Source organism: Taurulus bubalis (genome assembly GCF_910589615.1).
Source record: "Taurulus bubalis genome assembly, chromosome: 9".
NCBI lineage: Eukaryota > Metazoa > Chordata > Actinopteri > Perciformes > Cottidae > Taurulus > Taurulus bubalis.
Genome location: NC_136597.1, coordinates 12,478,223 through 12,505,217, shown reverse-complemented (window position 1 = coordinate 12,505,217; position 26,995 = coordinate 12,478,223). Strand labels below are relative to the sequence as shown.

The 26,995-nt window shown below is 38.9% G+C and overlaps 3 protein-coding genes across 3 annotated transcripts; 2 read left to right on the top strand and 1 right to left on the bottom strand.

Moving 5' to 3' along the window:
- Positions 1-1,412: 1,412 nt before the first annotated feature.
- c1qtnf13 (C1q and TNF related 13) lies at positions 1,413-2,444 on the bottom strand (the record flags this gene model as incomplete). Its single annotated transcript, XM_079224206.1, has 1 exon — positions 1,413-2,444. The coding sequence occupies one exon, from the start codon at positions 2,442-2,444 to the stop codon at positions 1,413-1,415; it is 1,032 nt and encodes a 343-aa protein (XP_079080332.1).
- Positions 2,445-5,396: 2,952 nt separating this feature from the next.
- On the top strand, positions 5,397-9,907 carry ube2na (ubiquitin-conjugating enzyme E2Na). The gene is made up of 4 exons (XM_079223155.1): positions 5,397-5,496; positions 8,354-8,600; positions 9,218-9,358; positions 9,518-9,907. Exons 1-4 carry the CDS (start codon positions 5,467-5,469, stop codon positions 9,562-9,564), a joined length of 465 nt encoding a protein of 154 aa, XP_079079281.1. The 5' UTR covers positions 5,397-5,466; the 3' UTR covers positions 9,565-9,907.
- A 4,782-nt stretch (positions 9,908-14,689) lies between these two features.
- Positions 14,690-26,355, top strand: nudt4a (nudix (nucleoside diphosphate linked moiety X)-type motif 4a; the record flags this gene model as incomplete). Its single annotated transcript, XM_079224318.1, has 5 exons — positions 14,690-14,788; positions 19,830-19,940; positions 23,586-23,630; positions 23,949-24,036; positions 25,966-26,355. 5 exons carry the CDS (start codon positions 14,690-14,692, stop codon positions 26,193-26,195), a joined length of 573 nt encoding a protein of 190 aa, XP_079080444.1. The 3' UTR covers positions 26,196-26,355.
- Between the last annotated feature and the right edge of the window lie 640 nt (positions 26,356-26,995).

Here is a 26,995-nt window from a genome sequence, read left to right as displayed (position 1 = left end):
GTCCCAACATCTTCATGTCTATTTACTGTGTGACGCAGCCAACTCATCGTTGTCCCACTGTTGAGAGGTTATGAGACATTATGGCAGGGGTTTCAGTACAAACACTGAAACGTATTCACAGCAAAGATGGTGCTCATAAGGAATGTAAAGTTAAGATCAATTCTTTCTGCCTCAATAAACAAAGTTTACGTTGGAACATTCTTCAGATAATTTTCATGCCTGTTATATTACTATTTAGGAGTTCAGATACAGACATAACATGTGGTACATCGGAAAAGAATATCTTTCTGAAACAATATCAGAATAAAAAAAAATTAAAAAAAACAATCAACTAGATTAGAATAAGAATATCTGATGGTTTCCCTGATGAAATGTTGTCTTCCCACTATATGACCTGGATAAAAAATACTTCTTATGCGTTATTTATGCCCACATTTAACTGTTTTTGAACGCTAATATTTAATTTCAGTGGGGTATCAGAACAAATACCATAACTGTGTTTTTGCATGTTTTTGACATTTTTTTTATATAATTAAAGAAAATCCAACACAGACTTCTATTTATATTTATTTCATGCTATACTGATATTATTGCTGTCAATGTTATTAATTGTAATAGTTATGATGATTTTGCAGAAGCTTTTACAGTTGGAGCAGCAACACCACCACCTGGAGTACGAGTGAGGATCCATGTTTTCAGAACTGTGCTAGAGGAATGAAGATGTCATCAGTTAGATCACCTAACTTTGCCTTTGAGTTCAGACAACATTAATTGAACTGACAGTGAATGTATGTCAACAATAGGTCCTATTAGCATTGGGCTTAGAAGAAACAAGACCGTTTAAGTGTATGAATTTATTTAGTTAGATAAGAGATAGAGATATATATCTACAATATAAAAGTTTCATAACATGACTATCATCACTCACATGACCAAGATGCGTCTAAATATCATGTTTACAGGAAGTAGATTTCGTACACTATACACCATTTACATAATATTCCTTAGCATGCAATATTTTTACATATAAAACATGCCTTTAAAACATTTAAAAACTAATTATTTTCAAGGTAAATAAATTTATGAACCAAACCCCAATTGCATTATTTAACTGCAATGTTTTTATACAAACACATATTTGTGTGTGTGTGATTTCTTACAGCTAATTGCACAAAAAATAACCATGTTGCATGCTAGTGTCCATATTTGTATCATAGCACCATTTGGTGGAGTAATTTGTGAACGAACGGTATACCTGGAGTTACACTATTTACTGAGAATAAAATGAACAAAGCATTACATGTAGTTACACTATAGTGACCATAGCATATTTTTGTCTGCACCATCAACATAGAAATAATCTACAGATTTTCTACAAAAACATCAGATTCTGTTATGAAGGTTGAAGACATTCAGAGGGGAGTTCTGTCCTGAGTGGTGGGAGGTGGGAGTGTCTCTGCTTCAAGATAAACCAGGAAGCCAGAAAAGGTGGTGTACCTCCCCTGGTTGCTGTAGACAGCATAACGCTCATCTTGCTGACTGTACAGCCACACACTGTCACCCTGGCGGAGAGACAGCAGCAAGCTCTGACTTTGCATTTCCCTTCTCTTCGATGTGTCCTCATCAAACACCATTGCCTGCACCTCGCCCTTTCCAGTCATCAGCTTCACGGAAACAGCCTTACGAGGATGTTTCCCCACAGTGAAGGCGAAGAAGTAAGCGCCTGGGAAGTGGCAGGTAAACACACCTGAGGTTTTGTTGAAATGGCCCCCGATGTTGACGTATTCCACATCAAAGGTCAAAGGTGGCTTGTCCGGCTGTCTGGTGCTCTGACCCATGAGTGTGGATGTCCGTGCCACAGAGAAGGCAGACTGCGACTGCTCTGACGTCTGACCTCTGGCCACGGGGTCAGACTGAGGGGGGCAGTTTGGGTAGGACAGTCCTGATGGGGACAGGTGGTTGCTGACGTAGCCGGTTGGGGAAATGTCCGGAAAGACAAGGTAACCAGAGAAGGTGATGTAAGGGCCGGCATTGCTGTACAAAGCATATTGAGGACTCTGCTGTAAAAGCAGCCACACTGTGTCCATTTCCTTCAAACTGATCATTATGCTTTGGCTTTGAACTTTCCTCCCTTTCTTGCGGTAGTCATCATACGCTATAGCCTGCACCTCCTGTCCATTCTTCACCAGTATCACAGAAAGCATTTTCTTTGGAAACTTACCCACGGAGAAAGAGAAGTAGTAAGCCCCAGGGACGCGGCAGCGGAAGTGACCGGTGTCTGGATTGAAATCCCCTCCAATGTTGACCTTGAGCCTGTTGAAGGTCACTTCCTTCTGCTTGCCTCCCACGACACTGTTGGTTCGTGTGGCAGAGAAAGCAGAGCGGAGACCTGTCGTCACTGGAGGGGCATGAAGAGGTGAAGCTGGTCCGGAGCAGGCGATCATAATGAATACACATGCCAGGTAGCACTGTGTGCCCAACTGAGCTAAAAAAAAATTGAATGAAAGAAAGAAAATCCCTTTAAGTATTAGAGAGTGAAATATATAAGATGTTTTAGCTGTACAAAATAAAAGTATAGTCTTGTAGTTCTCAACCTGGTGGTCAGGACCCATAAAGGGCTCACAAGATATATCTGAGGGGATATATTTTAATTTAAAAACATATAACTGAACAAGTATTTTTTCAGAATGAAGTATATTTCTTTTAGTTTGAGACTTGTGTCTCAAGCTAAGCTTCACTCACAATGCATCTGTATAACAATACTCCAGGTTGATAAGACAGTCTCGTTAAGCCCTGTCAAGATAGATCTTGCCACTCAGATCAGACACTGTGGGAGCAGAGCAGCCGCTGTAATGTGGCTGATATTGTCTGTTCTCTCTGTGCACTGAGAGAAAGGACTAGATTAGCTGCTGGTTCATCTGTTCCTGTGTGTGTTGAACAATGGACAACTTTGGAGGATTGGTGAGGTCGGGGCAGGGCAGAATGCTAAAAGATACCACCTCGATCATTTGCTGAATATTAGCTGTTATTATTACTATTATGTGAAAATCTATATGAAAATTGTAGTTTTTGAATATTTTTGGGGGACTTTGTTTGTTTACATTGCTGAAATTCAGCTATTTTACCGTTACATACATTAGTGAGCGTGTCATATTCAGATTCAGATAGGAAGGTATCATCTGCCTTAAACAAAATTACTATTATAATACTATATTACTAGAATATTTTAAACTCCTGCATGAAATCTATAATCCCATGAGCTCAGATTAGTCTGGGAAGCTGATGATGATCACAACAATACAATGCAATGTAATGTAATGTAACAAAAAACCTTGCACCTGTAAGGTGACAGACATGAGTAGTAATTAAAGGGTCAGATTTTACACCTGGCTGTTTCCCTTGTTGCCTGTAATAAACATATTTAACAAAACACTAATGATAGATATTTAGTCTTAAACTGTGGTGGAAAAGCCACAGTCAGCGTCAGGAAATGAGTGAGTTGGCAAAAGAATAGCTATATAAGAGTCAGAGACTGTCATAGGTTGCAATACAATTCTAAAAATAAGATTTTAACATTTTTAAACAATCTACAGTGTAACATAATGTATTCTCGTTGAGATGGAATTTACTCTACCCTTGCCAAGACAAATAAAAACACACATAATTCATAATCAATAAAGTAACCAACAGAAATATAAAACCAACCTGTTGGGCTATGGTGGAGCAGAAATTGCATCCTGGATTTTGTTTTCTTCAACAGTTTTTTAATTATAGTTCCTCTTAGTTTACTCCACTGCTAATGCCCATGCAACAGTCCTGACCCAAAGGAACAAAGCTGCTGTCCATGCAGACAAGTCAGGAGGAGGAGCTCCAAGTCCGCTCCAATCTATAGCTCCTGTTCACCCTGCAGAGCAAAAAAAAGTGAAAATACAGCTGTACCGTATCAGCTTATTGGCCCGTGGAAGCGGAAGGTCTAATTTGTGCTTTGTTATGTCTATGACAGATAGAGTAGCTGCACACAAAGTAGGTAAAGCATTCAAATTCTTCATTCAAATTAGCAATATCGCAGTGTAAAAATACTCAAAAAAAGTCCAATTATACTTAAAATTAAAATGATACCAATAAATATTGGTTAAAACAATCTTAAAAGTCCCAAACAAAAGGACTTTCTAACTCTGCTCAAATGATTGTTTTATGTGTGTGTTAAATGGTTGTGACCTACTTTATTGTTGTAAAATTGATGCTATGATATTATTGGAATTTGTGTGATGTTACAGTCTGCTCTCATGGTTTATTTGGTTCAACCAAAGTCTCACAAAAGGGTAAAGGTTAAAAAAGAAAAAGAAAAATGTACTTAAAAAAGGGTTTCGAGGCACTGTCAGTCTTGATGGCTTTGCAATTTGTTTGTCTGTCATTGTGTCCATGTAGCCTATGTATATACAGCTTTGTGTTTAAAATGAGAAGATGTTGAATAAACACACAACTTCTCTCAATATCATAAAATCTTTAACGTTTTCTCCAAAATATCTTTGTTCCGCTTGTTATTAAAAACAAATTAATTTCCAATAAATTTAGCCAAAGTTAACATGAGGAGTTGTAGGGCCACGAAGCATAATTTGATTTATCTCTTGATAAGTTACTACACTCTATATTAATTATTAGTAAATGCAACATATATGTACATACACAAAATTGCAGACTCGCTCTATCAGCTTTTATTCTGTTATTTGAAATGGTATTTCTGATTGTTTGTAAATTGGTTTTAAATGTACAAACCATCCGACATATCATTTCAAATAACAGAGGAAGAAAATAAGCTACATCAGAAGGTTATAATAATAACAATAATAATAATAATAATAATAATACAAATAATATACAGTAACAATGGAACAAATATAATAATATAATTTTGGTGCAGACCTATTCAGACAAACAAATGAAAGACTCAAACAACATTCTTCAACTTAAAAGATGGTGTTGAATTAGGAAATTAAACTTTATGAATGACATTTTCCAGATAAGATGTATTTTATCATCACATTCAAATAGGTTATGATACATAGATGTGTTTTTTTTAACCTTAAATGCTAATTGCATGTGTGTTTTGCCCAATTTATATTTCCCAGTCTTTCCCAATTGTAATGCAATATGGACAATCAAACAGATACATTAGTTATACCATTATACCAGTCTTGCAGGAAGTACATTAGTTATCAACATCTGAAAAAAATATGTTCGTTTGTTAATTACATATCTTGTGTGATATTTGTCAGGTGCATATCTCTAATTTGTTTCTAATGCAGGATCTAAAAGGATCTTTTGTCTTTTTATAAACGAGTTATTCTCCATCATCATCATCATCCACTGTCATGACGTAGAGAACCCGGAAGACGTGAGTTTGCTGTCAATGCTAGCGACAGAGAGGAGGTACTGAGAGCTAAACAATCCCGCATTTAAGACAAGATGGCAGGACTGCCCCGCAGGATCTCTAAGGTAATATTTCACACTTTAAACAGCAGCACATGTCCCTTCTCCGTCACGGCCCAAACTCTCCATCCACCGTCTAAACTCCCACCGCTCGGTGCCCAACGGCTCGTCCGCTTCACGGGGCAGTCCGCGAGCCGCAGCGCCCAGCTCGCTGACGTTAGTTTGCTAAACTAACTTCCGTGACACGGCGGGTTAAAAATACATCAACGCTTTGAGAAAATGGCGGATAAATTCCCTGTGATATATACTTTTCAAGCATAGTAATGTTCTTTGACTGCTTCTGGTCAGCTTGTGTTGAGGATGCGGGCTAATACCTAGCTAACGATGCTACACCAGCTAGTTCATGAGCTTTGTTTGTGTTTATGACATAAAGCAGGAATAAGCTAGAGCTAGCATGGTAGGCTGGTCCTCCCAGTGTTATGCTTTTCATTTGAGCATACGGGATTTTAGCTACGGTGGGAGGTTTGCCTCTTTTCTTTTGGCACAGTTTCGTCTTTCATTGAAGTTCTCAAGTTTGTCATAAATGTGGTTAACCTAACTAGGTTGTATGGATGAAACGTTTGCTACTGTGGTCAGAAATCACTTCCAGTGCAGACTTTTGCCCCCTGATTCTTTGGGGCAACATCAGCATCTTTGGCCATCGAGCTAAAGAGGCTTTGCTCAGCAGACTAAAGATGCTGCTAAATTGGTGAATATTGTTCATTGGCACCCCCTGCCTTGAACAATATGATACAGTGTGGTCACTGTCGCCTGGGAGCTGTCTCTTCCTTTGAAGAGTTGCCTTTTATTTCCTGCACGTCCCAATTCATGTTTTCACTATTAATTTTAAATGTAATTCTTAATCATTTGGCCTGTAAAATGTAAAAAGTACCCCTTCATTTACCCCTCTTTTTCCAAGAGTGTTGGAGAACTACGGTGGCCTTCAGGTAATGTAAAAATGCAAAAGGCCCTTTCTAGAGCCAGTGTTTGGCTTGTCCGTTCTGGGCTACTGTAGCAACATAACAGACATCGTGAACAGGTCCTGCTTCCTATATGAAGGAAGGGCTTATTCTAAGCTAACGGAAATGCAACATTTTTATTATAATAAGGGTTGTATAAATACTGTGAAGGTTTCAAAACGCTCAATCCATGGAAGAATACACACAGCCCATTTTGAATCTGTTTGTCTAGCGTCTCACCAGCAGCCAAAATTCCCCATTTATATAATTTGTAATCTTCTGGAGAAGACTTCACTGGTCTTATTTTTGTGAACTTAGTTGATTCGTAGTTATTTTTTAATATAGTTTGAATAGGCCTTACAGAAACCTCGTACTCTTTCTTTCCATTTTCTTTGCGTACCCTAGCTGTAATTTTGCATCATGCATTCTGTGTATTATTATTATTATTATTATTGTTATTATTATTATGATTGTATATATACCATATTCTTTAGAATTACAGCTTATGATTGGTAAAGGATTCTATAGGAAAAGCATTAAAAATAAATGGTGTTCAAGAGAAGTTTGCACAGGTGGGTGAGTAAGCAGATCCCAGACTAGTGTTGGTGGGAAAAGGTGGAAGGGCTGGGAACAGTACTTAGCACACGGAGCCCTTGAGCCCTCAGAGCGTGTGACTGGGACTGGGAGCCCCTCTCCCGTCTGTGTTTTCACTGCATGGTTTTGTCTATGGGTTATCTGAAACATTTCAGGAATCTCATCCTCAGTTTCATTCAGGAATAGAATGCCAAAAACAAGTGCTGGCTCTTGGCAAGCTTTATTTAATGCTATCTTTCATCCCTAGTTGCTATTTATTTATTGTTCCTTTGTTGTCAGGCAAAATGCATCTATAACTAAAGCCTGTGTATCAAATAGGTGTGTTTTTAGATTGGGGAAATTAAAGTGCCTCATAGCAGAATAATTGTAGTATCAGTACTACAGTTTGTACATTTGAGAGTTGAGAACCCTGCAGTTTATATAATGATGTGGTGCATATTTGCAGCAAGCTTGAATGTAGTTTTCTTGTTAGTATCAGGTGTCACTCATGCTGCCTCATGCATGCCACAATATATATTTTAGATACCTGCTCCTCTTTTATAGTAAATATTAGTTTCTGTAGGTCACTTGGCTGCCACTATGAATTAGGAGAGGCCTTGCTGCAGTGGCTGATGGGAATGAAAGTCATAGTCTCATGTGGTGCGCAGTTCGTGTCACCTCTAAATGAGTGTTGCAAAGTGCACAGAGTCTTCAGAATCACAGCACTGAGCCAATACTGCGGTCAAAGCCGCCCTCCCTTCTGTGTGAGAGGATAAAAGCCAAGCAGCTCGTCTCCTGCCACATCTCGGTTGTGAGAATAGTCGTGGCTCAGAACTTTGTTGTAGCTCTCAGGTGGGGCAAGGGCTTTTATACATCTTTTGAATGAGTAATTTTGAATTAAAACGTTTTACAAATATGAATTCCTATGGCTGTTTCTTTTAATAAAAATGCAGATAGTTTTATATTTACTGCTGTGTAGTTCCCACCAGTGCAGTTAACTGCAATGCTTGATACACATACTTTATAACTAAGCTTTACACAGTTTCCAACTGTCTGCAGTCACTAAAGGCGATGAGCATGTAATACTTCAACCCCGATGTGAATAAATGGCATCCCCCTTTTAACTAACTGGTTGACGTGTGACAAATGCTCTATAACTAACTATTTTGTGCAATTTCGTCTCAGTGCAGCTGCCCTACCTGAACACTAAGAGCTGTATCCCTCTACTGAAATATAGAGTTCAAGAATTCCTCTTAGCACACACGCATTTTACAGTGCAAAGTGAAAGCACTTTAGCACCAGCTTGTAATATGGTGCCACCAACCACAATTTTTTTTCTTTTTCTGTGGCAGGAAACTCAACGTTTGATGGCAGAGCCTGTCCCAGGTATCAGGGCAGAGCCAGATGAATGCAACGCCCGCTACTTCCATGTGGTCATTGCCGGACCTCAGGACTCACCTTTTGAAGGGGGCACATTTAAACTCGAGCTCTTTTTACCAGAAGAATATCCCATGGCAGCTCCTAAAGTACGCTTCATGACCAAAATATATCATCCCAATGTGGACAAGTTGGGGAGAATATGTCTGGACATTTTGAAAGGTAAGTCAATACTCTGTAATGTCACAGTTTATGCTCGGCCAGCTATGTGTAGTTTACATCTCGCTTTAACTTAAAGGGCAAGTTTTCATCTGACAGAAAATGTCTTTTCCCTCTCAGGCTTGTTACTGTAGAAAAGCCTGTATGTATTGTGTTCTCTGATGTTTGGCCTGTGAGTGAAGTGAGGGCTTTGCCAATTTCATCTTGCTCAAAAGATCAAGGGCCTTATTCTTTACACTTGTGTCCCCTAACTGGAGCTTTGTGCTACTGCTACTACTGCATCATTGTCTCTTCATTGCCTTTGCAGCTTAAAAGTCTCTATTGTTACTCACTGTACATGTTTACGCTTCATACACACTACACATACTTTGCATTTTTGCACTTTCTCTATTGTTTAAATTGTATTTCTTTAATTAATACACTGCTGTTTCGTTGTACATATTGAGTTTTGCTGTATATATTGAGCATCTTTCATCCCTGTTATTTTTCTAAGCTGCTACTACGACAAACAAATTTCCCCTTGGGGATGAATACAGTATATATCTATCTATCTATTTATCTATCTTGCTTTTCTTGGTCTCAATTTTATTCCTAATAATCCCTCTTTTTCATTTTCTCAGATAAATGGTCGCCAGCTCTCCAGATTCGCACTGTGCTGCTTTCAATCCAGGCGTTACTAAGTGCACCCAACCCTGATGATCCTCTTGCAAATGACGTTGCAGAGAAGTGGAAGTCCAGTGAAGTTGAAGCCATAGAAATGGGTGAGAGCTCTGATCTGGTTTATTACACTTTCCATCATTTCAAGGGATGATACAATAAACATAAATACAATAATGATACAATAATGCAGTCTTTGTAAAAGTGCCATATAGGTATAATTTACATGGGCCGTGTTCATTATGTGTTTTTTTACTTTACAGCCAGGTCATGGACCAGGCTTTACGCTGGAAGCAAAAATGACCTGTAGAGCAGCCCAGCAAGTGGAGATACAAGTGGAAATCAAGTGTGAATAAAACTCTGTATGTTCTGCCAAGACCTTTACCTACTTCATTTGCATTTAAAGAACACAGTGGTAAATATACATGCATATATATTATAAAATAAACATGAATATATTGTTAAGGAAAAAAACAACTGCTGATAATTGGTCATATAAATGCTCACTTGATGAAATGACTCATCTCTGTCCTAACTCACTACTTTTCAAAGGCATGGTCAGAGGTTTTTAGATCTACTCGCCACTCTTTCTTTGCCCATTGATGTTGGAAAGTGTTTAAAAAGCACGTTAAGGGGGAAAAGGGTCCTACGCTTCACGTTTTTGGGGGGTGGGTGGGTTTGGGGGTACTGGAGCAGGGGAGTGGGTGGGGAGGAGGGATTGGCGAGATGTTAATATTGTATACTTTTTATATTTCTTTTAGCTTTGTTTTCTTGTGTCGCTGTTTTGTTAAAAGTTATGTTATTAAAAGCAGCTAACTACTACTAGCCCACTATGTGTAGACACTCACCTGGAGGCTGACTAGAGTTTTTTGCTGTGTAGATAGCCCAACAGGATGCATACAACTATCGTAGCCCTGCTTCTTTAAGTCACATCTGGCTGTGTTAAATACATAATAATATGACTAAAAACCCAACTAAGCCTGACACTGTCACATTAACCTTTTCAACTGAGTAAACTGTAGGCTTGTGGAGGGTAGGGTGGACATCGCGGACGGTTCGTCGTTTTAGCATGTGTTTTATTACCATATCCAGTCTTTTATATGTGAATCTTTCTTGCTACGTCCTACTAACTTTTCTGCTTCCTCACATACTGCTACAAAACGGTGGTTTACTTCTTCCAATGGCATTCATTTCACAATGCAGTGGTTCCATTTGAGCTGTCAGTAGTTCAATGGCAGGAGTTTGGTGATAGGGGGGGGGGGTTGGTGTTGAGGGACTAATGAGAGGAGATGCTTAGTTGTTACAGGATCAAACTCCAAAACATCAGTGAAGGCTTTGACTCTCACCGGCCGTGAATGGTTGTTGGTGCTAAATTTACGGTTTGTAAAGTCATTATTTCTATTAATTTGGGGGAGGAAATGCTTTCCTGCTCTCAGAATGCTATGAAATGGCCCACCTGCATACTTTTATGTTCTGTAAATAAAATCTGTTGATTAATAAATAGTTGGCTTGGTATAATTCTTTATGGGACAAGTATGTTATTTTTTGCCTGATTAGACTTTTTTTCTCAGGATTGTGTTTGTGTGTACAGACGGGAAACGTTGCACCGTAATCACTTATTTAGTGCATGGACTTCGTAACTACACAATTCCCATTATTGCTCAACATTAACTTGAGGTCTAATCAGCAAGATAAGTGAAAACACCTGTGTCGGTGTGCAGGTCTTTCTCAGTCAATTTTATGTTTTGTATAAATGTAAGAAACAAGTACCTAAAGTCTAGTTGTTGAACAAATATAGTGGATTAAGTGGCACATCATTTGAATACTCAAGTAATGTAGAATTATTAAGTAAAGTAACATTTTCATTAAATACAGTATGTGATTTAATTATTACTTTCAACCACTAAGAAAGGCTGTAACTACACCAGCAAATCTTTATTTTTAGGTGCATTTATTCAAGACTGTACATGTGTGGTTGGTATTATAGAATATGTAAGTTTGTACTAAAGATGAATTACCTCTGGTAGTTATGACTACTTATCTACTAAATCTTTTTAATTGTATTTATTCAGTTTTCCAAACTCTTTCCCAGTGAACTGTTAATTCATCAGTGTGTGAGGGTTGCAATGTGCCCAGTATGAAGTCCTGCTGGGTACTGGAGGTGTCCATGCTGGGCCCAACAAAACACATCTTTGTACAAATGGTTAAAATGATTAGTATTACCATGTTCTGGATTCAAAGCATCAAGAAATCAGGACTCTCCCTTAATGCACTGAAAGTTACTGCTGTAGTACATAACGCAAATTTCACCAAAGTCATACTGTTATCTAAACATAATAATAAAACCTGAGATGCAGCCTTCACGCTCCCATGGCCCTGGCATTTTAGTAATTATATCTGCAGAATGTTACCTTTTTACCTCAATCGAGCCATAGTGCTGCTCTGGGTCAAGATAATTCGTTATTCCATAACAATCAAGACTTTTGTCTCTTAAAAAAACACTTTCTTGTTCGGGTTTCTGCCAGATACCAGTGTCCTTTTGATACACCCAGCTAATCAGACATTGTCACTAACACCTCTCAACATTTTCACCCTTGAACACATCCTGCGGTTTAGAGACAGTCCACGTCCACGAGAGGGGAGCCTTGAGCTTTGGTACGTTTATACTCAGGCAGCAGCAGCATTACAAGCTTCACTTGGAGAGGAATGCTGCTGTAAACAACAACCGGTGAATGTTACCACCAGGCCGCCTCACTGAACTGAACTTTGTTTGGTTTATTTGACCTTAACTTTAAACTGCGGGGAACAGCACTGCCTTGTTCAGTGAAGTTTAGTATTCATGCGAATCTAATTGCAACTGGTAAAGATTTTTGAAATGGTTGCCAAGATAGGAGTTCAGGCAGCGTGTCAAATCTATATATATATATACATACAGGACTGTCTCAGAAAATTAGAATATTGTGATAAAGTTCTTTATTTTCTGTAATGCAATTAAAAAAACAAAAATGTCATGCATTCTGGATTCATTACAAATCAACTGAAATATTGCAAGCCTTTTATTGTTTTAATATAGCTGATTATGGCTTACAGCTTAAGAAAACTCAAAAATCCTATCTCAAAAAATTAGAATATTTCCTCAGACCAAGTAAAAAAAAAAGATTTATAACAGCAAAACAAAATCAAACATTTGAAAATGTCCATTAATGCACTCAGTACTTGGTTGGGAATCCTTTTGCACGGATTACTGCATCAATGCGGCGTGGCATGGAGGCAATCAGTCTGTGGCATTGCTGAGGTTGTATGGATGCCCAGGATGCTTCAATAGCAGCCTTTAGCTCATTTGCATTGTTGGGTCTGGTGTCTTTCAGCTTCTTCTTCACAATACCCCACAAATTCTCTATGGGGTTCAGGTCAGGGGAATTGGCAGGCCAATCGAGGACAGTAATGCCATGGTCAGTACACCAGTTACTGGTGGTTTTGGCACTGTGGGCAGGTGCCAGATCATGCTGGAAAATGAAATCCTCATCTCCATAGAGCTTTCCTGCAGACGGAAGCATGTAGTGCTCTAAAATCTCTTGGTACACAGCTGCATTTACTCTGGACTTGATGAAACACAGTGGACCAACACCAGCAGCTGACATAGCACCCCAAACCATCACTGACTGTGGGAACTTCACACTGGATTTCAAGCAACTTGGATTTTGCGCCTCTCCAGCCTTTCTCCAGACTCTGGCGCCTTGACTACCAAATGAAATACAACACTTGCTTTCGTCTGAAAAGAGGACTTTGGACCACTCTGCAACTGTCCAGTGCTTCTTTTCCATAGCCCAAGTCAGACGCTTCTTCCGTTGTCTTGAGTTCAGAAGTGGCTTGACCATGGGATTACGGCTATTGTAGCCCATTTCCCGGACACGTCTGTGAACAGTGGCTTTTGATACCTGGACTCCAGCTTCAGTCCACTGTCTTTGAAGCTCCCCCAAATTCTGGAAGTGACTCTTCTTCACAATGCTGTTAAGGCTGCAGGCATCTCTCTTGGTTGTGCAGCGTTTCCTGCCACATTTCCCCCTTCCAACAGACTTTTTGTGGATGTGCTTTGAAACTGCACTCTGTGAACAGCTTGCTCTTTGATAAATTTCTTTTTGTGTCTTACCCTCCTGATGGAGGGTGTCAATGATGGTCCTCTGGACTGAAGTCAGATCAGCAGTCTTCCCCATACTTGTGATTTAGTTTACTGAACCAAGCTGAGTGTTTTTCAAGGCTCAGGAAACCCTTGCAGGTGTTTTGACTTAATTAGACGATTCAAGTGACTAGTTGAATACCCTACTAGTATACTTTTTCATGATATTCTAATTTTTTGAGATAGGATTTTTGAGTTTTCTTAAGCTGTAAGCCATAATCAGCAATATTAAAACAATAAAAGGCTTGCAATATTTCAGTTGATTTGTAATGAATCCAGAATGCATGACATTTTTGTTTTTTTAATTGCATTACAGAAAATAAAGAACTTTATCACAATATTCTAATTTTCTGAGACAGTCCTGTATATATATATATATATATATATATATATATATATATATATATATATATATATATATATATATATATATATATATATATATATAGGGGACTATGTAGCCTATTTGCGTTTGGTTTCTGTGAACATGAGTGACCCACTTTGACCCACTCCCCCGTTTAAAAATAATGCTATTTCTATATTCGTAACAGAATATACAAATGGGAGAATTCATAAATTGGAGGATTAGGAGCCTCCAGTGTGTTTGTTGGAATCGTTTTCAAGAATGCTTTCTGAAATAAAACTATGTTTTTCTTTCTGTCTCATGTGAAAAAGGCACTCAAACGATCTTCAAAGTATCTTACTTTAGGATCGAGGTGCTCAAGAGTGGCACTTGAAAGCAGCATCACTCACGCGCGTGACGATTTGTGACAATTTCTCGTGCTGAAATCCCCGGGCGCGTAGGACTGTGGATAAAAGACACTTTATCCATGTGTTGGCTCGTCGTCTCGCTAATGATGAACGTGAAACTCTGTGTAACGCGGAAGCTGACAGGCAGCTTGTTGCGCAGCTCTCAGGTCAGCTGGTAGCACCTCCGACCCCAGATGGGAGCGAGTTAGTTGAATCATGCGTGTTGACAGCGGCACCGAGCCACCAAGGCACAGCCTCCGGTCCACGACCACAAGCACTGAGGGATGAATGGAGCCTAGCGCACGCGTTGCAGCTGGCGCTATCTGAAGAAGCTCCAAGTCGGGAGTATATTTCGGGAGATTCGCTGCTCTGGCTCTCCCACCCTCTCGGACAGACACTTTTCTTCAGCGTCTGGTTGCATCCAGGTTTTTCGCTTCCCTCTGCCCCACGCCAAAAAAAAAAGGAGAACAAATAAAGGAAACTGGACGCTAGACGATTGGAAACATAAATGATGAAGTTTAAGGCCAACCAGACCAGGACTTACGATGGCGAGGGGTTCAAGAGGAGAGCGGCTTGTTTGTGTTTTAAAACTGAAAAAGAGGACGAGGTAAGAGCGGTGTCCGTCGACGGCTTAAGTTGGTGGTTATCCAGCTGTTTGCAGAGGGCATAACGGACTTCATATTTAACAAAGTCTCCATTTTACTACTTAAGTCCACCAGTACCAGACTTATCGGTTTTCGTCTCTATTGGACGTGTTGGGCAGAGGTGGAAATACCTTGGCTGAAATCCAAAATATTTGACCTATGAAAAAACAAGGGGTCTCAGAAGCTGGCACTCATTGTAACCGGTTCTCTGCAGGAGACCATCATTTTAATTTCCTGTCTACGAGTAACTCATAATTCATAAAGACACGAGGCATCCTCATTGTGTCCTGGCCGTGCAAACTGTGCTGGCTGAAGTGTTGTCATTGTGCTGCACCTTCAATAATGTATTTGGTTGATATATCTCTTCAACGTGCACCCCAGCCTTTTAATTACATTTATATTTTCAATATTGCATCGACATCCATACACTAGGTGGTGTTTGTTTTCTAACTTGCACTGGCATCAGCTGATGTGGTTGTTATTGTACAGGGTCATTTCCATATCAACACATGTCATTGTGATCACTAATCCTCTGCTGAGGCAACATGCAACTCCTGCACTCTGTTGCTGCTGCATGTCTTAAAAATATCCATTTTTTTAAAACTGTAGTATGATTGCAATGGAGTGCTACAACAATTGTCTCATCAATTTGTATTCACCTGGTATTACATTATGTGTCATACAGCAACATTAGCGTATACATCCGCTCAGTTTGCACAAACACACACACACACTCACACACTCAAAAATGTCTATCTTTAAATCCAAAAAGTGGATTCTACAGTCAATCATCAAATGTGACATGTTACCTCAAATATTCATATCAAATGCATCCTGCCGACTTATGTGGCCCAGGAGGAACTTTGAGATCATTTCAAATGGTGATAGACATCACCATAGACATATTTGCACAATGATATTACAAATAGCTAGCTTTGAACATTAGACTCATTCTGCAGCTAACATTAACTCTTAAAGATTAGCATGTAAGGAGTGCAGTCATTTTCTAGAACATACATTATTTTAATTTGATTCTGATGAAATTCTTATTCTTGTTGTTATTTGGGTAGTAATTAAGGCTCCATTAATATAGAGGAAGTTATACATTGCTACACTGTCTGATCGACCTTTGCCTTGTGACGTCGTAGGGGGCTGGTTGGGGGTTGAGTGTTACACTGTGTGCTAAACACCAAGTGACCTATCCGCTGCAATTTATAGAAACAAGGTGCAGGCCCTTGCTGTCCCCTGACAGATTGACTTTCCTGCTCCTTGTGCTCCCACCCTCTCCTCTTCCCCATCACTCACTCTCACCCTATCTCTCCTGCGTGTCTGGAATAGAGTGGTGACATATGCTAAAGGTTATTCTTATTATTGTTGATTGCACCGGAGGATGATGAAAAGGTCTCAAGTCACATGCCATGCTGATCTCGGCCTTCATTCTCACCATCTACGCTTTGATTGCACATGTCACATTTTATGTGGTAAACTATCCATCCAGTCTGCATGCCTGGTGTGCAGTCACTTCCTCAACATGCCAGCTGGAGTCCAGGAGGACAGGACCAGGTCTGCTGATAAACACTAGACAGGATTACTCAAAATTGTTAGAGCTCAGAAGAAATCATGTAATCCGTACATCAGCAGAGTGGGTGTCACTGATATATAAAGTATTAGTAATTATGTTGTCAATAAGAAGCATGTATCTAATTAATCAGGGTCTTCTCGTAGAATGCATTCTAGTACAAAAACAGTTTCCAAAAATATAATCAAATTTGGGTTTTTGGTGAGGAAATATGTTTGAAATCGGTATATTATTAATATACATATCAACAAGATATGTAAAATATGATAGAGCTTCATCAATCCCAAAGAAAAACATTCTAGAGGGATGAATTTTTCACAAAGTTACATACAAGTATTCACAGTTTTATGCATTTCATCAGACAAAATCCTTCACAATCAATAAAGTAAAATAAGAGCCTAAATAGCTCAGTTTATTATTACAATCAGCTCAGAATAATTCATTTGGGAAAAACATGCAGTAGTCAGCCAGTATGTTCATATCATCACAGTATGTTTTCACTGAAAGTCAGTTAACAATAATGAAGAATACTAAATAGATTGTATTGAGTCCTTCAGTCTTTGTTTGCATTTTATTGTACAGAAGTTCATATTAGGCCAATCACTGTATATCTATGTCACTCCACCATAAATAATAGTAATATGAAAGAAACAGAACTCCATTGTTTTTAAAATGTTGATACTTGTGATCCGGTGTTGATCACCTCTAAAGCTCATGTGGATCTATACAGGCAAAGAGCTCTCACTGAGGTGTGTGCCGCCGGTTGGGGTCATTAACCTCCTCCACTAAGCTCTCTTGTTTTCATACAGAAAAGCGACTGCTGATCCAGTAGTTTTTGAAAGCACACAGTGTGTGTGTGTGTGTGTGTGTGTGTGTGTGTGTGTGTGTGTGTGTGTGTGTGTGTGTGTGTGTGTGTGTGTGTGTGTGTGTGTGCGTATTTATGGGTAGCTGCTTAGGTGGAAATGCCTACGTGTGTCACATGCCGTTTGTGTGAAATTGCGCATGCATGTGTGTGTGTTGTGTGCATTTGTGTTATTGAGACAGCTTCCAGTGTCTCTGGAGCCCCAGGGCCCTGCACTATCTGTGGGGCGTTTACAGGGCAGAGTAGATTGCTCTCAACCTCTGCAGCGATTAATTTACCACCTCCTCATCAGGCATTACGCAGCAAACTCTTCACACTTCATCAATTTCACATACAGTGCAACATTCTTTTGCATCCTTTTTGGCATCTATATTTTGCCTTTTTCATAAAATTGCCCATAATAATTTTCTCATGACAATGTTTACCATGCACTCAAGTTAATGTCTTGCTTATTTAAAATTTCTTCATAAAGAGTAGGGTTGTGAACCGGTAAAGTTGAGATCTAACTGCAGGTTTTAGTTTGTAAGTGGCGACTGCAGATTCCGTTTATTGACTGTGGTATTACATGACCGCTGAATGACTTGTACCTTCTATCTTCACCTGTTATCCATACATAAATATTGACAGAGTTGCCTGTGTTAAGAATATTCTATGCAGCCTCCAGGGTGTTTGCAAAGGCAAGAACAGACACACCCACATGCATGTAAGGAATTATATCAATGATTCGAAGCAGGAAAACAGCAGGTCTTTGTTTGTTTGAAGTCGTAGTTTTAAAGTGTTTAAAATAATGACTAGGTTGGTGACTCAATAAGCCAAGTGGACAATAAGACTGTCAAAATAATGTTTGAATGAATTTCCTGAGAGTTCTTGGTTTTATCTTACTCCTGACCTGGAGTTGAGTTACAGTCGAGCGAAGTCCGACAGCGTGAAGTTTCACTCATCACATTCATTTCTGGGCAAAAGAGTTCACCTTTGACAGCAGTGAAGATGTTATCATTACTGCTCTTCACAAATCTGCCATGCTTGCACGATCAGGTCTCAGAAGGAATGCAGATACATCTTAACGCTGTGAAACCTCCGCTGGCATAGTCATGTTCACCTATAACATGAAGTGTGTAAGCTGCTTGTTTTTAGTAAATCTTCGCTGTCAAGAGAGCTATTCCTTACGTGTCATGTGTCCAAAAGGGTTCGGGAACTATTCACACGTGAACTTGATGTGGGTCAGTGTGAGGCCAGAATAGGGTTTAAGGTCAAGTGACTGCATCTCTAGAGGGTCACTGTGCTCAAAAAAGACCAAACTGCATTGGTTTGAGGTCAGTTAAACATAGTGTGTGGCTTTGGTTGGATTATTTCTGATTTGACTGCAGGTTTGTCACCTTGTCATGTTTTATAGCACCTCAAGTCTTTTAATGCCTTATCGTTACTCGTTTTTCAAAATAAAGTTTGTTTATTAATTGATAGCCAAATGATGGCTGAAATGGGTCACTGCAATGCTACTTGTGGGACTGTTTTGGAGAGGTTATTATTTTACTTCCGACTGTATTCAAGACAGTTGAAGGTAGTCGACTTCTCAGTTGTTTTGGTCTTTTTCCAATTAGTCATTCTTTATGCTTTTTTCATTCTGAATGACTTATGCCCAATAAACTAATATCTACTAACTAACATCTCTGGTAAACAGACACACTATTTAAAGTGGTGCTTTTGTGTCATTCTTTGAGGACAAACTCAATTTTACAAATATGTTGATTAAATCAACTAATCAATAACAATAACTAATCGACAAAACATATATATGTAAGGCAACTATGAATTTCTTTGGTCGAGGACAGCCCTACTGTATTCTATTTTGAAGTTGTTGTTCATAATATTTAATTATAGTATTATATATATATATATATATATATATATATATATATATATATATATATATATATATATATATATATCCAAAATGTTAATCTGCAATGCTTGGGATATAATAATAATTTATAACCGCCGCCTAACCTATGATTAGGTGGATGATATATATATATATATATATATATATATATATATATATATATATATATATATATATATATATATATATATATATATATATATATCATCCACCTAAAATGTTAGGTATTCCTTACTGGTATTTCTTTTATTGTGTCCTCCTGTGGTCACACATACTCTCAGGCAGGTAAAGTGAGTTTTAGTGTTGGAAAGTGATATCAAATGTAATGTTGTAAATCTAACGGTGTCTGTATGTGTTTTTCTTGTGTATCTGTTTGCACTTTTAATTAGGAAACATCAACCGTTAGTTACGCTGATTCACTTATTTTAATTATGTGGCAAACAGCGTGACATGCTCAGCAGCCCGATCCCCAGCATGCTCATCTTGCAATAAGTAAATGAAGTGAATGCCTGGCAGGACATGTGAGATGTTTAATACGCATCCTGCTGAATGACTAGCACCACACTCAGCCGCCACCAGACACCTATAGTGGTGACGAACTCTCAACATGGGCATGCCGTTGGCGTGTTTTTGGCACCCTGAACTGAACGTTTTCCCTGGCAGGTCCTACTGGTGAGCAGCAGTCGCCATCCAGACCAATGGATCGTGCCAGGAGGAGGAATGGAGCCTGAGGAGGAGCCCTGTGGGGCTGCCGTCAGGGAGGTCTACGAAGAGGTAAGCTCATCCACGGAAGAGAGGAAGAAGGCACAAACATCATGTAACTGTTCTCTGGCAAGAAAACCATCAAATGTCCATAGAGGTGGTTTCACGTTTCATGTTTCATGTTTCTCTAACGGTTGCATACACTTGACATTACTGCTGACCATTTTCCAAAGCAAGATTCTCGACCTCTCAGGGAGCCACACACACCTTGAACTTGCTAAGGTATCAAAGCTGTATTAATATTTAAGAAGGTCAGGTAATAACAATAATAATAATAAAACCGCTGCAGGACAATGCAGGTGAAGGAAGGGCTGTCTGTTGGTGAGCTTAACTGGTTTTGGGAATTTCCAATATGTGAGTAATGAGAGTCAGCTGATCAACAGCTCTGCTTTCAAAAGCTATGCTGTTGTAAAATGAAAATAGAAGATAAGCAGTAAGCAAACATCGTTATTGTGATTGATTGATTGTAAAAGGTGTTGTGAACTAGGTGATTCTCAAAAGGTCTCTGGTGTGGAGGCAGACTCCCCAAAAATCAGAACTTGTTGGAACTTCCCACAAGCATGTGACTGGATCAATTGAGAAGACCGCCGCTACAACATGCATTGTGTGATGTTGACATTGTTAAAAAACATAAAGCAGGTTAAGATATCAATGTGTTTGATAGTGCAATAAAAATCAGCAAAACCACATATATTACCTGTAACCTTTTGTATAACACGAGCAGAAATGCAACACTGTCACAGATGGTGACGCTGGATGCAGGAGGAATTTCTCATATCCCTAACTTAGATAGGTAGAGATAAGGTTGAAAATCAAAGTGAATGTAGCAATGATTTTTGAAAGTTAGAGTCTACTGTAGCCAATACTGAGGGACAAAAGTATTTAACAATGATACATACATTGCCAGTCAATTGTTCTGTGGTTGAATCAGTGAGTGCTGCTGGTAGTTGGAGTGCAGTGCGCTGTGAGCCTCTGCCTTAGATAGAAGTGTGCTGACAGTTTTGAAGTATGGCAGTGGCATTTGGGAAGGGTTTCCAGTTACCCATATCCTCTGCCTCCCAGACCAGACATGTACCTGAATATAGATAGCTGCAAACCAACTACTGTGGCAGGCAAACAATTCAAAACGTCATGTTCAACACCCTGCTGTCAAGTTCAATGTCAATGTGATGGTTTTAATTTGTGCTCGTGTGAGATTTGTCCATACTATCGGAAGATTTTCAAATTCAACTGTTATCTTTTTTTTTTAAATCACAAAGCAAAGATAGTTGCAAATATTATCCCTTAGTATAGCCAATAGCTGTGTTTCAATTCTACACAATCAATTCTCAGCAGCAATGTGTTCACACTGAAAAAAAGGACAAAAGTCAAGAGCATGCATACTGAAAAACCAGCTTGATTTTTGAGTGTGTTGTTGATCCAGACCATTTACCACAGAGTTATGAACAACGGAAATTGAGGAGCTGCTTGCAGCTGCAGTAAATTAAAATAAATAGCAAATCATGGTTAAACTGCTCCAGAAAGATCTTGGAAAACATGCATAAAAGTAGTTAAAATATATGAGTTCCATTTTTTAAGTTGTATGTGAATCTCTTGTATATTTAGTGCAAAACACAATATACTATAAAGACAAGTAGGAAATATACTGTATACAATCAGTGTGTAGTATGGAATTGGCAGCAATGGTCTCTGTCTGTTGTGGGTTCAAGACGTCCTAATTGATCCCGGCATTTCTGAAATGAGATGCAAAGTCTGAAATATGCCACACAGCAAAGGCCGAACACAGTCATGAGCTCCTGGAGTGCCTTTCGTGTCTCTCAGCCAGCAACACAAAGGTTTCTTTTTTATTTTATTACTTTATTTATTGTTTTTACAAAAGTTGAGGATGCATGCCATCAGTATCTGCTGACTTTGAGCATGCTCCTCAAGCTGCCGGGCTCCATTGATACAGTCTACTATGGCTCTTCCAAATCTAGTTTTTGCTCATGAAAAAGTTCAGTATCCAATAGGAAAGGTAGACATCTGAATTTGAGTAATTTTGTTAAGCTGATTATTTACCCCACTAATCATCTCCATTGATTTTGGAACTTATTGTGTGTTTCCGACCACAAGGTTGGAAACAAATGTTAGTCCATTTCCACAGCTAAATTCAGTGGCCAAGTACATTTTCACACAAGCAGAACAGGATCTTATTTTTATTCTTCAGACGACTTTTTACTTCTACTCCTTACATTTTCACGCAAATATCTGTACTTTCTACTCCCTACATTTTAAAAATAGCCTCGTTACTATTTCATTTTGGTTTGTTTTCACTCCGGCTTGTCATCGTTCAAAAACACACACACAAAACCTCTCCGCCCCGTTGCCCACAGATACGTGCGCGCGCACACAGGTGAGCACTGAGCACACACACCAGCGGACAGAGAGCGTCGAAAAATATGTCGCGTGAAAAGTAGACCGCTATATCTGCGTTTTAAACGCTCCCAGGGTGAAGATGCAACAGCAGCTCTCCTGTGAGGAGCAACCGGAGTTCTCCTCGCACCGGAGCAGCTCTCTTCACATATTACAAAAGTACAAAGTACACGGATATAAAACTAAGTCATTAATAAATACATGGACAAATGCCTGTACTTTCGGGTAAATGGTTACGGTACGCCGTTAACAGGTTACGCTTGCGCATGCGCGATTTGACGCGACGCCGTGAGCTCCGTGAGCTCGTCTTTTCCTGCTGTTGCCTTTCTCAAAATAAAAAAAGAGATCTAAGCTCAATATTGAGCATGAATTGAGAGAGGCCGTATCAAATCTACAACCCCGTTTATAACATATGTGTCGAGGAAAGCAGGTCACTGCAGCCACTAATACTGATACAATGTGATGGCTCACATATCTGCACTCATTCTGTTTTGTTTGGCAAAAAAAATTAAAAGCTTATTGTTTTCCACTATGAGCTATTTAGTAGTGACTAAATATGCATATTTTTTTGCACAGATAGAACTTACACAAAACATTGTCTGATGGATCAATCTGATTTACTTGAAAGTGATTGCAATTTTCTTTATTCTGTTATTTATAAAAGCACAGATGAGTCACACAATTATGTTATTTACAGAAAAAGTTTGAGAACCACAGCATTAAGTGTTTGTGTCGGAGTCGCTGCCACTATTACAATACTTATAGGCAACTAGTTATCATGTCTTCCGCTCCATGAAATGCATGTTAATGCTCAGTAGTACACATATGGTACTTTATGTATTTGCATTGTAATAAAATGTGATCATTTTAAATGGGCATATATGCAGCTGAAACGGGTAGCCTAGTGCATCCCACATTTTTCAACATAACATTTTAAAACATTATAGTCATTATGGCCTTTATAAAAATGATTGTTTTGGGGGAGGTGGGGTAGTGCACTATAGGCCCCTGAGACGCGGCTTAAGAGTTTGTCCTTCATGGAAAAAAAACATTCCCCTTACATTACTTTTACTTTTATACTTTTAAGTAGTTTTTAAACCAGTACTTTTACACTTTTACTTAAGTAAAAAGCTTGAGTTGATACTTAAACTTTTACAGAAGTATTTTTAAACCCTAGTATCTATACTTCTACTTGAGTAATGAATGTGAATACTTTTGACACCTCTGCTCATTATGTGTGTACAGGCAGGTGTGAAGGGAAAACTTGGCAGACTACTCGGGATTTTTGAGGTAAACTTGTCAAACTTATTTAATTATAAAAAATTATAATATATTCTTACATGGCAGTAACTCATGATATAACACTGATTTAAATATTGTATTAGCTTAGCTAGTAACCCTACTATCATGCCTAGGAGGCCTACGTAGGCATGTCTCCTGCTTTTGTGCCAGTTCTCAGAATCAGCCAGTGTGTTCATGTAGGCTATAAAGAAGCTGAGTACTGTGTTAACATCATGTCTTTGTTGTATATGAAAGCTTTGTGTTGCATTGCATTTGCACGTTTTATTGCAGTGATGTGAAGAAGTGTCTTCGTCTAAACCTTTGCAGCACAATAAAGACAGAAAGCACAGGACGTACGTCTTCACCCTCATAGTGACGGAAACAGTGGAAGACTGGGAGGACTCTGTCACAATTGGTATGTCTCGACGTAGGAAAAACTAACTTTTGCAACAAATTAGTTTAGTTTCAGGGGTTTATCAAATCTAAATTAAGTGGATTGAGGTTATCAAACCCATACATTTGTGTTTTCAGGCAAATTAGAACATTAATGCATAAATCATATCATCACACAGATCATAATATTTCTGTGCACAATCACAATGGCACACAGACGTTTGTTTGACTCTCAATCACTGTAATTGATTTTGTTGGCTTGTTGATGTTGATGAAGGTTGAGAAAGACTGTCGGGATCTCCAGTCATCACTTTGTAAACTGAGAAACTGGGACACACACTTAACCAGGAAGTCAAACCAGCCGAACTACAGTGTTACAGTCCTACAGCAACACTTTGTTCTCCTAAATGAACTACCACTACACAGGTAGAATTATATCTGAAGATGTAACCCGGGCTTTAGCATATTTCAGTATTTCAGACATTTTGCAGTTCAGATATAATTTATTATGAAAATAATCATCAGCCCTAAAAAGAATATCCTTTTCCTCATTGCTTATTTTTGCCCAATCATTGAACAATAATGTTGCCTGTAATCTGGAGTATGTTTTGACATGTGATCACTATTTGTTTTAAATATGTTTTTTATTTCAAATCTAATGCTTTTCTTGGAATTTAATAAACAAAAGGTTAACTATCGCTAATCTGGTGCTAGTCTGGAAAAAAGGGATTGTGATCATTTATTCTCTTCACCAACAAAGATCAAATGTAGTTCCAAAGGGGAGGAATGCTTGTTGTTTTCCAGTTCTCGTCACTCACCACAGCCCCCTCCTTCCTGGTCTAATTTACTCTCCCCCTCTACTGAAAGGCCAGTGTACTTCAACATGATAATAGTAATATAATTCCTTTCTAAAATTCTATTTGGAATAGAATTGGAGAAAATGATGGGTTTGAATTATTAATATCTCCCATCTGACGATTTGCGGGACATATCGTTTTTATGGAAGGTGTTTTTCTGAGGAAAGTTTGGCGACATGAGGACATAAACATTAACTGAAGTAGGTCAGGAATGTCCATTTCCACTCAGACTTGAGTGCTGAACAGTTTATTCTTCAGCGTGTTGTATACTATTGTGGCTTAGCAATATTTTGCCTTTTGGGCAATCTTACACATCACTGAGCCAGACGCTCAGTAACACTACAAAAGAGTTTTAGTGAAGAATGTTATTAGAATTACTTGCGGTCAACAAATCATGCTAAATTTATGCTAAACTGAGTGAGGGTATGCCAGGGATGAGTGGGAGTAACAGATTGAGAAGGACAAGAAAATAGAGGAGGGCAAAGGAGAAGAAAACTCTGAAAATGGTGGCGCAAAAGGAAGGAAATTGCACAGTTGAATCACAAATGGAAAGTACCTCAATCATAAAAAAAATATAATGTAAAACAGGCTTCCGGCAAGAATGCATCCACCACAAACTCATGGCTAACAACTAATGTGTAAATTTGTCAGTAATTAATAAAAATATATAACAGTAGGAAATTATTTACTTCTGGCTTCTTGCATATCTTTTCTCAAGCTTAAACACTAAAGCTAATTATCACTGAAGTGAAAAATATGAACGACGGCAGTTCATATTATTGTTATGTATATAGTGTCATCGATTGTGTATTCATTCTGTAGTTGGAAGGGTAAATATGCTTGAAACAGAGGGCTTGTTCGATCAACAGCCTCTGAAACCTCTCTGACTATACCGTTCCAACATTTGAAAAGGGAAGGCTACATCCAACGATTGTTTTTCCCAAAGCCGAAATTCTGACAGATTAATAACCACATGGTCTCAGGTTCAATTCCAATGACATTCAGTATAATCCATGGTTGTTGATGAAGGTTCACTGAGTGCAGCAACAAACATCTAATGATCAGTCCCTGTCCTCTCTTGAATGTTTTCACAGGAAGGAAGAGGAAGTGGTTCAAGGTGGACGAAGCCATCAGGGTGCTGCAGAGCCACAAGCCTGTCCATGCAGAGTACCTACGCAGGCTCACCAGCACCTGTATCTCCCCTTGTGGTCCTGTGTGTAGCCCGACTAATGGCAACAGCCCGAGCTCCCAAGTGATGGAGAGCAACACGCCTCATCACTATGTTGTTTGCTCCACACAGGGCTCAGATGTAGCCAACAGATAGGACCATCCCCAGCAGCAAGCAGTTCTTTTAAGAGGACAACGCAATGGACATCTGGAAAGGACTTTTGCATTGATTGCATTACTAACGCAGCCTCTTAATATGTACAGTATGGACTTCCTTTAAATTGATTTGAAACCCATTTTTAAGGAGTGCCAACATGTTTTCCAAGTGTATTTAAGATTGTATATGTATGTTTTTTAACAAATATAAACAGCTAATGAAGCAAATGTTTCCTTTAAAAGCATTCAGCTTTCAATGGATTTTCTCAGTGAGCTGCTTCTGCTGTGTCGGTCCTGTTTAGTCTTTTGTGCAGAATATTTGACGAGCAGTGCATACAAGTATTTGAGTTGTTTCTTGGGAAGTGTTTGCTCTTAGAGGAAGTCATGCCCCCACAATGACTCAGTGCCAAATAATTTCCCTCTTCAAGCTGTTTTGAAGAGATACAATTACATGTGAATGAGTCACTTATTGCAATACTTTTTTTGTGAATTTTTAGGACACTTTTGGGCAGCAAAAACTAATGTCATCTGACTACAACTCAAGTCTTGTTAAGGTATTTTTCCCAATGAACGCTGAGGGCAACGTCTGCTTTGATACAAGTGTGAACAACATTGTTTGTCCTATAATTACCAGTTTACAAGTGCACACAGTGTTATCTCTAATCACCAGTAACAGTGTAACGCTGTCCTAAAGATAAGACATCATATCAGCCACCACAATAAATGGAGACTTAGACTCTTCTTCAAGCACCATTTGGTCTGTGTATATATAGTTAATGTTGTCAGGCTGGCTGTTAAATT